This window comes from Salvelinus fontinalis, chromosome 42 (genome assembly GCF_029448725.1).
Source record: "Salvelinus fontinalis isolate EN_2023a chromosome 42, ASM2944872v1, whole genome shotgun sequence".
Classification (NCBI taxonomy): Eukaryota; Metazoa; Chordata; class Actinopteri; order Salmoniformes; family Salmonidae; genus Salvelinus; species Salvelinus fontinalis.
In genome coordinates, this window is record NC_074706.1 from 5278147 (window position 1) to 5291450 (window position 13304).

The 13304-nt window shown below is 42.7% G+C and overlaps 1 protein-coding gene across 1 annotated transcript in view; it reads left to right on the top strand.

The window, feature by feature from the left end:
• Window positions 1–13304, top strand: part of LOC129840937 (rho GTPase-activating protein 10-like) — a 69611-nt gene that overhangs the window by 37607 nt on the left and 18700 nt on the right. Inside the window, exons 15-19 of the mRNA XM_055908985.1 lie at window positions 1856–1940; window positions 5505–5563; window positions 8122–8227; window positions 9968–10127; window positions 12538–12667. Coding sequence (XP_055764960.1) covers window positions 1856–1940; window positions 5505–5563; window positions 8122–8227; window positions 9968–10127; window positions 12538–12667 — 540 coding nt within the window. The remainder of the gene's footprint in view (window positions 1–1855; window positions 1941–5504; window positions 5564–8121; window positions 8228–9967; window positions 10128–12537; window positions 12668–13304) is intronic.

Below are 13304 nucleotides of genomic sequence, written 5' to 3' on the forward strand. Positions count from 1 at the left end.
GAAAATGATTTCCCTCATGTTGTAATTAATTATAGGTCATATTTCATAAATCTGGAACCACTGGACAGTTAAATTGATACTGTAGGCATTGTGCACCCGGTCTGATCTACTTAGTAGTATTCAGAGTAATGGTTTCCTGTGACTTAGACGACGATGTCAGGCTCAGAGTGCAACAAGTGCTGCTGGTACGGCATTCAGATAGCCGGGGGGTGCCTGAGAGACCCCCTTCCTGCCTGCACCCGGCCGTCCTTGCAGGGACTCCACTTGAGTCGCACAGCAGGAACTGTAAATTTGATTAAATCGCAATTCTACCCCTTCTAAATGCTCTCTCTCTCGCCTACTCTTTCTACCCCGCCATCCTCATGTTCTTTTATCCCCCTTTATCCTCTACCCCCCCCTTAACCTTTCCCCCTCTCGACGACTGCCCTCTCTAGTAGACACCATCTGTGTCTAGTCGGCTGTGTGTTCTGAATCTGAATGGCAACAAACCGTCTGCCACCAGGCTGTCCCAGAGCCCACTCAACTTCCCACCTGAACCTGCCGACTCATACTTCACAGCCCATTAGCACACTGTCTGCTGGTGTAGACTGGGTTCAATTGGTATCGGTTTTCTTCCATATGGACGCAGGTAACTCTGTGATAATTGAGATTTAGGTCACCAGGCATTTATTTGGATACGCTGTCTTTGTCGTGTTAACCATAAAACACAAGCATTTCACCAACAGCCTTATCAGTGTATGATGCGTGGGTTAACAAAACACAGCACCGGGCTGAGACCCTGAAGAAAGCCTTTAGATTTACTTCATCCCTCACCTCCTTTCAGATCTCACCCACTAACATGGGCAGAGTCCAGTCAGAGGGGATGGAGGGGGGGTTTACAGTTAGTCATGACCAGATCGCCACCCTGTGCATAGTTGACAATTCACTGGAACAGACGTATGGATAAACTCCAGTTCAACGGAGGGGTTAGAACGAGGCCAGAACAGCAGAAGTGGATCACATTATTTTCCCACTTTGCTCACAAATCTCTGACAGTGGATTGACAGAACTCATAAAGCTGAGCATAGAGAACAGATATTTTACAGCTGGGAATTTCACTGCTGGGAATAAAGAGGTAGGTCTTGGATACTACTAGTGTAGTCAGTCATGTCCCAATACATCTGTAACAGAGTACTATGTGGGTTAGTTTATATTGATGTGCGCATTACAGTAGCTAAAAGACACACACCACTCTCCCACCATCTGTAGCTGTGTACACACACATTTGGCTGTTGGTCCAGCCCGTTGATGTTGGACAGGCCACTGTTCTGTGGATAAATAATCACAGCCCTTCTGGTTTTAGTACTGAAGGGAATACAGTCAAATGAAGTAAATAAATGGCCCAGAGCAGCAACCTACCTCCCACCAAGTCTAACCCCTTGGAGACCTCCTGGTGACCTGGGGCTTGGCCTCGCACCAACCTCTGACTCAAACACTTAACTATGGTGGATTATTCATCAGGTCAGCCCAGTATTGGTAAGCCTGGCTCGGTCCAGTTTGACTCAGTAGTGTGAGAAGGGTATACTTTAAGCCAGCCAGCAATTGCCACGGGGCAGAACTGCTCCTCAAGACTACTGCAATGCTTTTATCCACAAGACACATTTCACGTTATTTATATTTTAGCTTCTTTGCAGCTGTTCACTTTCAACATAGGGTTAAGTTAAAATACACTAGTTGACTTACCCTGAGCCTAAACTTGTTTTGTATCATGGGAATTCGTGTGTACTCTAAAGTATAAAAAAAATGTATTGGTGCTTTGTATAATTTTGTTGATTGTGTGTTGGAGTTTAAAACCTTTTGGAATGTGTCATTGCAGATGAGAAGAGTAACGATGTGGATCTGTCTACGTGTGAGGACTGGGATGTGAAAACGATCACCAGCACGCTAAAGCTGTATTTGAGGTAAGGATCCTTTGTGTATCAATCACTCAGTCTGCTACATAATCGCTAGGTTATGTTTTCATGTAGGCTATTATGTCTTATTGGCAAGCTGTGGAGACTTTATTCTAAATGTTCGTCATTGTCTGAGTTTGAAGTTATTCTACTCCGGGGGTAGAAGCATAATCATTTCCTGGAGCTCAACTCCTGCAATGCAACAGGTCATTCACATTGCCGCATAGACATCCATGCATTTAAATTCAGACACATAATCAATCCACTTCATCAACCCGACCCCGTCTCTCTGACTTCATTATTCCCAGTCGCTGTGTGTTCTAGGAAATCCGTTGTTGACCTGAGACGCACTTGGTAATTGATAGGGAGACTTGGCCACTTTCTAGGAATAAGAGCTGCATCCCTGGCTTCACATAGTTTAATATCCATCTTTGAATGTATTGATTAGGTGACCAGGTGAAAAACAAAATGGGGGCCTGTGGCAGGTATTTTAACTAATTTACCGCCACACAACCAATCAGTGATATGAATACATTCGCATGATAGGGATTTTAGTGTCATTGATTTGATCAGAGGAGAAACAATCACTCAAATTAGGTTGGATGCCACATATTAAAGGAATCCTGTTTTTTAGTTCAATGAGTCAATCGATTTTTTTTAGGTTTAGTAATTGCTTGCTTTTTCAAATAGCAATTCATTTAACTGAAAGGTTTTTATTTCTAATCTAAGACTATCTGCAAGGTAACAAGTTAAATGTACCCTAAAAGCTAAGCCAAAGTTTTCTGTTAGCTAACTGAAACAAACTCGCAATTGCATATTCTGACGCCAATGCAATTACGGTATCTAACGGAATCTGAGTGATATTTGCATACTGTAGTGCTGCATAAACTGAAGGGATGTTAGAGGTTTGGTTCGTTATGGAGGGATTTACAAAATAAAATGATTGCCAACTTAGCGTTAACCCAGGCCAGTCGGTTATACTTTCTTCTGCACTTGTTTTGGAATTAGTTTATTACGCTTGTTCAGTACTCCATGTCTGGCTAGACTGGAAACTCTCCTTCCAGACTCATATCAAACATCTCCAATCCAAAATCAAATCTAGAGTCGGCTTTCTATTCCGCAACAAAGCCTCCTTCACTCACGCCGCCAAACTTACCCTAGTAAAACTGACTATCCTACCGATCCTCGACTTCGGCGATGTCATCTACAAAATAGCTTCCAATACTCTACTCAGCAAACTGGATGCAGTTTATCACAGTGCCATCCGTTTTGTTACTAAAGCACCTTATACGACCCACCACTGCGACCTGTATGCCCTAGTCGGCTGGCCCTCGCTACATGTTCGTCGTCAGACCCACTGGCTCCAGGTCATCTACAAGGCTATGCTAGGTAAAGTGCCGCCTTATCTCAGTTCACTGGTCACGATGGCTACACCCACCCGTAGCACGCGCTCCAGCAGGTGTATCTCACTGATCATCCCTAAAGCCAAAACCTCATTTGGACGCCTTTCCTTCCAGTTCTCAGCTGCCTGCGACTGGAACGAATTGCAAAAATCTCTGAAGTTGGAGACTTTTATCTCCCTCAACAACTTTAAAAATCTGCTATCCGAGCAGCTAACCGATCGCTGCAGCTGTACATAGTCCATCTGTAAACTACCCACCCAATTTACCTACCTCACCCCCCATACTGCTTTTATTTATTTACTTTTCTGCTCTTTTGCACACCAGTATCTCTTCTTGCACATGATCATCTGATTTATCACTCCAGTGTTAATCTGCTAAATTGTAATTATTCGATTTATTGCCTACCTCATGCCTTTTGCACACATTGTATATAGATTCTCTTTTTTTTCCTACCATGTTATTGACTTGTTTATTGTTTACTCCATGTGTAACTCTGTGTTGTCTGTTCACACTGCTGTGCTTTATCTTGGCCAGGTCGCAGTTGCAAATGAGAACTTGTTCTCAACTAGCCTACCTGGTTAAATAAAGGTGAAATAAAAAAAATAAAATAAAAAATGTGCTGTTAAAGGTTTAGTTATCAAAATTAAATTATAGATTGGCAAGTTCACCAGTGCAATTGCCATATAGCCTATTAAATAATCAACTTTGAGCGAGCCAAGTCTATTTTTCCATCAATTGAACAACAACAAATATAGAGGAATTTAGCTCAGTGGTCAATGTAAAAGCATGGGAACTGGAATGGTGTCAGTCTGTCCTCTGATAGGCTAGCAGGTCAGAAGTCACGGCACTGTGTTGTGACTGGCCAGGTTTTGCTGCCCGCTCGCAACCCTTACAGGGAGTAGTTTGATGTTGCTTCCTGTGGGTCATGGGACTGACTCTCCCAGGCTGGTCCCAGATCTGTTTGTGAGCTCTTGCCAACTCCTAAGACCGCTGCGCCACTCGGGAGGCCAACGAGCAAAGGCACTGCATTGCAGTGCTAGAGGCATCACTACAGACCCAGGTTCGATCCTGGGTTGTATCACAACCAGCTGTGATCGGGAGTCCCATAGGGTGGCGCACAATTGGCCCATCGTCGTCCGGGTTTGGCCGGGGTAGGCCGTCATTGTAAATAAGAATTTGTTCTTAACTGACTTGCCTAGTTTTAAATAAAGGTTCAATAAAAAAATGCTGTAATTTGCATGACTGCAGAAATAGATCTGGTCCCAGGCAGCGAACTGCCTTTCTGGTTTATGTCAAGGAGTTTTCCCTGTTTCATAATGAAACCTGACAGTCAGCCAGTGGGATTAGTTTTGGGCAAGTAACCGAAAGGTCGCTAGTTTGAAGGATGGGAAATCTGTCTGTGCCCTTGAGCAAGGCACTTAACCCTAATTTCTCCAGGGTCTCTGTTAGTAGTAGACCCTGCCCCATTCTCCAATGGTGTCTCAGGGAGAGTTGGGATTGCAAAAAACACAATTCCAACTCACCCATGCATATTAATGCACTTTTATAAGCATTTGCTAAATTATAATTAAGACAACATTTAGATTGCTACTGGGATATTGCAGCTGTTAATGTGACTGGCATTTATACATTGCACACATCATATGATAAAATGTGTCATTTTATTTTTTTTACACAAGCAATCTAACAATCTAGGAAACCGTCCAATCATTTGATGTAATTAAACTCATCCATTGAGTCAACTGAAACCTTATTACAGGCTTAAGTCTGCAGTAGATACAGTAGATTTACTGTAAATCGTCCTGCAGCTCCATCCTCCATCTGTCTTCCTCTGGCCTGCTGCAGAGCCAGAGGGTCAGTCTCTCTCCTCCCCTGCTTCTCTGGTTCCTCAGGGGAAGCTAAGTAGCCTTGGCACAGGGCCTGGTGCAGCACTGTGAAAGGACCTTCAGAACTTGGTTATCTCACTGTGGCATGGTGCGCCGTCTAATTCCATCCCCGACACATCCACATTAATCATTGTTGTGTGCAGACCCTATAAAACAGTGCTGCGTCTATTTCTGCCCCCCCATTCTCCCGTTCTTCTGCACTCTCTCTTTTGGTCTTCACCTCTTCTACTCACTCTTCTCACTTTTGCTCTATTATGCATTCTCTTTCTTTCCTGTCTCTCTAGGAGTCTTCCTGAGCCACTGATGACCTATGGACTCTACAAAGACTTTATCGCCCCTGCAAGTAAGTTTGGGCCGTCCTCCTCACTAACAATACAGCTCTGCTCAAAACAGATGTAAAACCACTCACAGGAGTGTAGGAGCAGAGCAAAGGAATAATTCTGTTTTATTGCACGTTATCAATGAGTGCAATGCTGTGTGCATGACAAGCAAGTGTTTGTCTGTGACAATTCATCTAAGTGTCCCAGCGCAGTTAGATTGGTTAGGAATCATTTTCAATGTCTCAGTAGTTCTATGGAAAACAGATACCAGCGTAACTGTTTTGAATGTTCCACATCTTGTAGTCTAAACCAATGCTTGTTTTCATGGTTTTCCTCTGTAAACGTGCCTTAGCATGTACCCTTAAAGCCTTTCATGTGACCCAGAGATGTTTTCATCGCTCTCACACACACATAATTTAATTCAACCATCTGCCTTTAAAGTAACCTTTGGTTCTTTGCAATTAAGGTAACTTAAAAAGGAAATGTTACCACCTGTTAAACACTATAAATCCTAGTATCCTACACTAATGTCCTCAAACGGCCCAGTGACTTTGAACAGAAAGAAACATGACATTTCTCTCCCTATATAATCTTACTCCAATAGCCTGCCTGACATGTCCTGAGTGATCCTCCTAACATGAATTACCCTCAAGTCCCATAATTGGATCACGATGGAGTGTTTTTATCAGCCGTTTGCAATGCCCTCATAATGCAGGTACAGAAAAATGCATTAGCAATAAATATTTTCTGAAAGATGACAGCATCCATAAGAATCTTTATTCCCTTATTCAAATTTGTGTCGTTCCCATAGTAATGGGGGGTGCACGCCGGCTGTTTCTGTGTGTGGGCAGTAGCCATCAGATGCCTGTGTGGGTGTGAGGAAATGTTTAAGGGATGATCTTGTGGGTTTTATCACAACCCTTTTACACGGTAGCTTCTGTAGTATAAAGCTATCTCTCTATAGCAAGCAACAGTAGCCTACATATCCTCTGGCAAAATTCACTCATGTCTAATATCAGCATCAAACAGGAAGTTTGCTGTTCATCTCCATTCTCTTTATTTGCTGTTAACCCTTTACTGCTTTCTTTTAAATATGAAACAACCTGTTGTAGCCTACACTAGCTGATTTTTAAGGCAATGTAAACGGTATCCATTGTTTTATTGTATGGTAGCTTGTACTGGGCTTAACTGACTGTTTTGTGCAGTCATTGTTACAAACTTTGCATCTGCACTGTTTTTCAACTACATGTATTTTTGTAACCTTTTCAGTGAACACTTTCCAAAGTCGTCCTTGAGTTGTGGTACTTTGTTTAACTTAGCAATCATCGGTTTTTGTTTGGCATACATTTTAAAGTGAAAAAAATAGTAGTCTCCACATTCTGTTACCGTGGAATTGCCTTACTGTAACTGCACCAATATTGACTAGAGCTGCCGACAAATTTTAAACGGGTGACCCTGTGTCTCCAGTGAATAGATCTGGAGTCTGTGGTTCCACATCTACTGTGACTGCTCCTTCCAGAGTACCAGAGCGCTCGCTGCTCAATCCAAAATGTCTATGGTTGGATTACCACGGGGAAATCCAAATCCTTCTCGTTCTATGCTGTACAGTTTCTCCGTTGAGTCTTGCCACCTAAGGATAGTACAGCAATGTAAAAACACAAATGTTTGGTGGATTCCAATTGTATTTATTTAACCTTTGTTTTATTTAGCCAGGGAGTCCAGGCTGAGACGAGTCTCTTTCGCAGATGAGCCCTGCATACACAATCAACAACAATGACACTATACATACACATCCATTACACTATAAATGGAAAGTGCAAACAATACATGAAAGCAAAGCACAATCACATGAAACGCATTCTTCATTTAAAAAGCCTCCTAACGTCCATCTGAATTGCCCTAAAGGGACCAACTCCACCAGCTTTAAGGAGATTTGCATATCATTCCACGAGGTGCAAAATAAACTAAAAGCGAGTTTCCTGACTCTGTGGAGATTGAAGGGATCTCCAGGGTTAGCCATCCCGGAGTCTAGTAACTTATACGTCTAAAGGTTAACACTGAGGTGTGGTGGAAGTTTATGCAAGAGGGCTTTATAGACGAGTGCAATGTACTGTGATAAACTGCGTCCAATGGCGTCAATACAGTGGCAGCTGCATTCATAGACGGTAGTCAATAACCAGAATGAATGTTGACGTACTCATTGGTTTTCTGCTATTAAATAAAAGGCAGGACATGCTCCTATAAACCTTTTAATTCTCAATTCCTTAACTAACTCTTCAACATACTTTTAGAATAATAGCCTTTCGTCAATCCAGTTGCGGGGACACTGTCAATGTGGTCTCCATGCAAAGTACATATGCATAAATCAAAAATTGTGATTAGAAAAATAGCATACTTAGTTTTACCTTCATTAAATACCATTTTAGGTTCAAAGGATTTCTGCAGAGCAATAATGTTGACGCCTACAGCATGGTGCTGGCAACACCTGGGTTGTGGGTTGGAGTCCCGCATGGTCCACACAGAATGATGGCACTTCTGTAAGCGACTGTCAAATAACCTTGTTTGTCCTGTTTTTAAACAGAGGGTGGTAGTCCAGAGTCTCGTAGCCAAGCCATCCACTGCCTGGTCCACAAGCTGCCTGAGATGAACTGCCTGGTCCTGGGGCTACTCATGAAACACCTGGCTACGTGAGTTAGCAGCCTTACACTCGTCCTCGGTCTCATACTCTTTTGTACTCTTTCTCCACGGTCCTTGTTCCAATCCCCCCCCCCCCCCCCCATCTTTCTCTCCTGTCTTTTCTGTCCGTCTCTCTCCCATCAATCTTTCCTTTCTCATCTTCTGTTCCAACTAAGTGCAGACAGAGAACTCCCTCCCCACCCTGTCTTAAAACAGCCCAGCACCCTCCACAATAGTAGTCAGAAGTTTGAACTGCTTCACCAGTTCTCTCTGCCTTTAATGAAATGGACTGCTCCCTCCATTTCCCACCCGCTCCTCTGGGTTTACCCCTCTCTCCAAACTGGACCGTTAGCTGTTACACAACTCGCCCTTTCAGAGATAGGATCTGAGATTTCAAAATCATCTTTGCTAACATTACAAGGTTTTACCTCAGCAACTCGCTTTTTATTTTTTACGACAAACTAAATAGTAGCAAATTGAAGATAAGTACATAATCCTCGTTCCCTGAGGCAATCAAAGTCTGGAGGATCTTATTTCTTAGAGAACCTGCCCCAGGATTCTCTGAGTAGAAGTAAAAAGGCATTTAAGTGCAGAAATTGAATTTTGATTATCCGGCATGAAATTCTTCCGACTGGAGAATTTCACACCGCTTCCGACTTTTTTTTTTATTGAAATTGGCTGTGTGGGGTGGGTTTTGACTGTGTGTGTGTTAGCTTGTCCTACAGGGAGAGGGGCAAGTCAAAATTTCACACCACTGTCTGAAATGATTTGAGATGTGATAAAGGAAATTTATCACTAGGTGACACATTTAGGTCTGCAAAGGCTCCCTTTAATGCATTTCAACCATCACTCTGCTGAATGACAATTTGTCATTTTATACATTTTGAGGAGAATATCTTAACCGGTCTAATATGACTTTGATTTTAGTTCCTCTTAACTTTTTATGAACAACGTACATTTCTTACTATCCAAAATTGTAACTTAGAATCATTAAACAACGGTTGATTCACTTGATTCGTCAACCTCAAATTCAATCATTTTGAGTTTCTGTTGAAAGAAATACAGCAACACCTCACAATGCCTCTCCTGCATGTGACCTTGTTTTGTGTATGTACTGACGTATGTGGAACTGATAGATGCGCGCACACGCTACATTTTATTGTTTTTAAATGTATGTAAATTGTGGTCTTGTCTGTCTTTTTCGTTGTGTGCAGGAACCCAGTAAGACTAGCTTTGGCAATTGGCTTAAGGCTAATGGGAATCTAATCTCTGCAGTGTTTGGCAACTCTTGAGTCATTCTAAAGTCAAGTGAAAATTCCTCCCCTAGAAAACAACCCAATTTAGCGTCTACTTACTGTGAATCGGCTGAAAGGCAATTGAAAAAGCTCAGTTTGAGGTTAGGAAAGTTTTAGGAGGGAAGGTCAATCTATGGAGTGGTGATGAACTGGGTATTGTCAGTCAGAACTCTAGCTAACACCTATGAGGCCAAGCCTGAGATGCTGTTCTAGACACCTCTGACTGACATAACTAGGTGGTAGCAACACCTTCCTTCCTTGGCAAACTGTCACAGACGTTAGTAAACTGTCAGACATGGAGTAATCAGATCTTCAAAGCGAATTTAGTATTTTCTAGCTGAATTCTTTATAGTATACAGGTCATCTTAAGTGTATGTATCCCCCTATGTAAAACATCTTCAATGTCGGGAAAAGCACTCTAAATCAATTGTCATCCTCCCTGGTCTCCTCATGCAGTGTGGCGGCCCACAGTAAGTTGAACCTGATGACGGTGGCCAACCTGGGTGTGGTGTTTGGTCCCACCCTGATGCGGCCCCAGGAGGATACTGTGGCTGCCATCATGGACCTCAAGTTCCAGAACATTGTGGTGGAGATCCTCGTCGAGCAACACGAGAAGGTAACCGCAGGATTCTTCTCTTGAACAAAACCGATGTACGAACGCACTCATGAGCAGTGGTGTAATGTACTTACAACAAACTACTTACGTATTTTACTTTACTGTTTTTATTTGACACCTTTTACTTACTACATTCCTCAAGAAAATAATGTACTTTTTACTCCATACATTTTCCCTGACACCCAAAAGTACCCGTTACATTTTTAAAGCTTAGCTGGACAGAAAAATCGTCCAATTCACGCACTTATCAAGAGAACATCTTTAGGTCATCCCTACTGCCTCTGATCTGGCAGACTCACTAAACACATGTTTCATTTGTAAATTATGTCTGTTGAAGTGTGCTCCTGGTTATCCATAATTTGAAAAAATAAAATGATGCTGTCTGGTTTGCTTAATATATGGAATTTGAATACATAAGTTACTTTTGATACTTAAGTATATTTTAGCAATTACATTTGCTTTTGATACTTAAGTACTTTTAAAACCAAATACTTTTACTGAAGTAGTATTTTACAGGGCGACTTTTACTTGAGTCATTTTTAAGGCATCGTTACTTTTACTCAAGTATGACAATTGGGTACTTTTTCCACCACTGCTCCTGAGCTTGTCCCACTGACCACAGTAACATCTATAGACCCATCCTCTAATATTGTTCCTCAAAGCTGCAACCAGAGGAAAGCTTGTGTAAAACCCACCGCTAAACGCACTGCTGAGACTTTTCTCCAGTGGGATTTTGAGGACATTGCTCTGAGTGACATTTTAGGCAATATATAAGCATTTCCTCATTTGCAGTATTCTTCACATTTTATGAGTACAGTAAAACTTATTGGAATCCCTGTTTGTCTTGGGCTTGGGCTCTAAGACAAATGAAACTGTAAAGCAGCTTATTGATAAGAAGCATTAAATAGTTTTTATCTGTGTTTTACATAATGTAGAGATGTTCACTTTGAGCTGACTACAGTACCTGGCTGACATCATTCCATCTGTCCAGCGGTTGATGTACAAAGCAGGCATTCTCACTGCCCCTTTGTGCTTAAAAACAATATCCAGTATGCCATGGTACTCTTGATGACATCTACAAGGGTACATGCAAGGTCCTTTGCCTAACCTACAGGGTTTAAGTCCCATTCTGAGCCATGCTACGACAACTGTAATCTGATTTTTATGTAAATAGTCATCTGCCTACATCTAGAGGCTCAATTCCCAGAGTGAAAACAGAAAGGGTTGAGATCAGTATGTGCTAAGTATTCTGGCCAGCTATAAGATGCCAAGAGTACCCCTAAACTCTGAAACATGAATTGACCATGGATTGCTCGTCAATTTCGAGCTCCTCTATTTCTAATAGTCCAAATAATAGAAAGCGCTCAACTTTAATTGCTTGGTGGTTGAAGGTTTTGGTGAGGAGACACTTCAATAAATAATGTTCCAGAACTTCACCATACACGCCACAAGGTGATGGAGGACTTGGTGTCAGAGCCAGAATGTAATACCATTGGAAGCTTTAAGAAAAGTAAAGTGCTGAGCTGCGAGAGGTGAGGGAGTTTTGCAGCCAGACAGACATTAGCTTTCCTCTCAGGCCCAGCGCCTCCCCTTCTCTCTCCCTCCCTCTCTCCTTCTCGCCAGACTGTTGATACTTCCAGATGCTAGCAGACAGTGTTTTACATTCACATCCATCTGCAGAGATGGGAGGGGGAGAGATTGCTGAAACTCTGCTGCTCTCAACCATATCAGATTTCTCTCACTCGTCGTCCTTTTTTTTTCTTCTCCCAACTTTCTTTTACTTCTTTTTACCTCGCTCTCTTCCCTCCCTCTGATCCTCTGCCTAATTTCTTTCAACCCCACATCCTGAAGTTAGTCTGTATGTAAACACATCCGCTACGTAAACAAGCTGTACGGTGAGCCTCCAGACCTACTGCCTGTCAGTGGGTCAGCAGCGCCTAGCCACCTCTGGCTCCTGTTCATTAGGCACTAAACGGCGCTAAAACCGAGAGTTTGTACAAATGAAAACGGGCATTTTTGTTTTCTATTGCGAAATCTTTTCTGTTGGGTGCTCTAATAAACACGATGCTGCTTTCAGCAGATTCCTTATTCCTGGATTTGGTCTTAGTGTTTCAGGGTCTAAGTTTATATTAACCCTGATGTAAGTTGCATCAGGAAGATCCAATGTGTTTTCCTAGTGCGCAATAAGTCAGTAAAGAGCATCTCAACTGTCCCTTGAGATAAGTGCTTTGCTATCTGACTTGCGTCAAATATGTGAGCTCTTCAAAACACATTTTACTAAGGTCAAATGAGGACATGCCTCTGCTCAATATGCTCCATCTTTGCTTTGAGGGAGTAGTTAATCACATTTTGGTTATGCGCACACAGTATCCCCCGCCACTCACACACACGCTTACTCTTCTTGTTTCAGATCTTTGGCGACGTCCCAGGCGCGTCTTCCCCAGGGCTCTCCGCCCCCACCAGGCAGTCCAAGAAACTGTCGGTTCGACAGAACCGTCCCCTTGCCGTCTATAACCCAAAGACCGTGGACCTGCAGACAGGTGAGAGCCCTAACGTTACATCCTTAGCCAGGCTTGCTGAAAGGTTGATTTGGGATGAGGGACCCCTACTCATGACGTATTTGACTCAACGATCCCAGTGACGGTTCCTGTACTATATATCAGTCATGAAGCTAGTGTTGAACCTTTGTAAACCTGCACAATAGCTTTATAGATCATCACTAATATAAAGTGGACAGCTGTACAACTACTGTACCAGGCCTCTCCTCCCACACTGCTCTACCAGGAGAGCCTTGTGAGTTGGCCTGCTGCCCTACTGTGAACCCCATATCCCCAGCAGGTCCCCATGACCTAAAGGAGGCCTAATCTGCTTATCAGACTGACTCCACTCCCTTCAAATTGCTACAGGCTTTTACCATTGGGGTATTTTAATATCTCGGATGAAAAATATGTAATCCTCTCTTTAACCATATTGTGTTCTGAATCTGGATGTTTTTAAAGTGAGATGTCTAACTACCTGGCGGAGAACGTTTAATTTTTAAATGTATGTGTGGGCAAATATACCCAGTAGATATGGACGACTAGGTTGAAGGCCGCGGGCGCACCTAGATTTTTTATCCATGGAACTGATAAGCCAAGGGCTGATAATGGTTGAAGGACAACAGAGAACTGAGGGCAT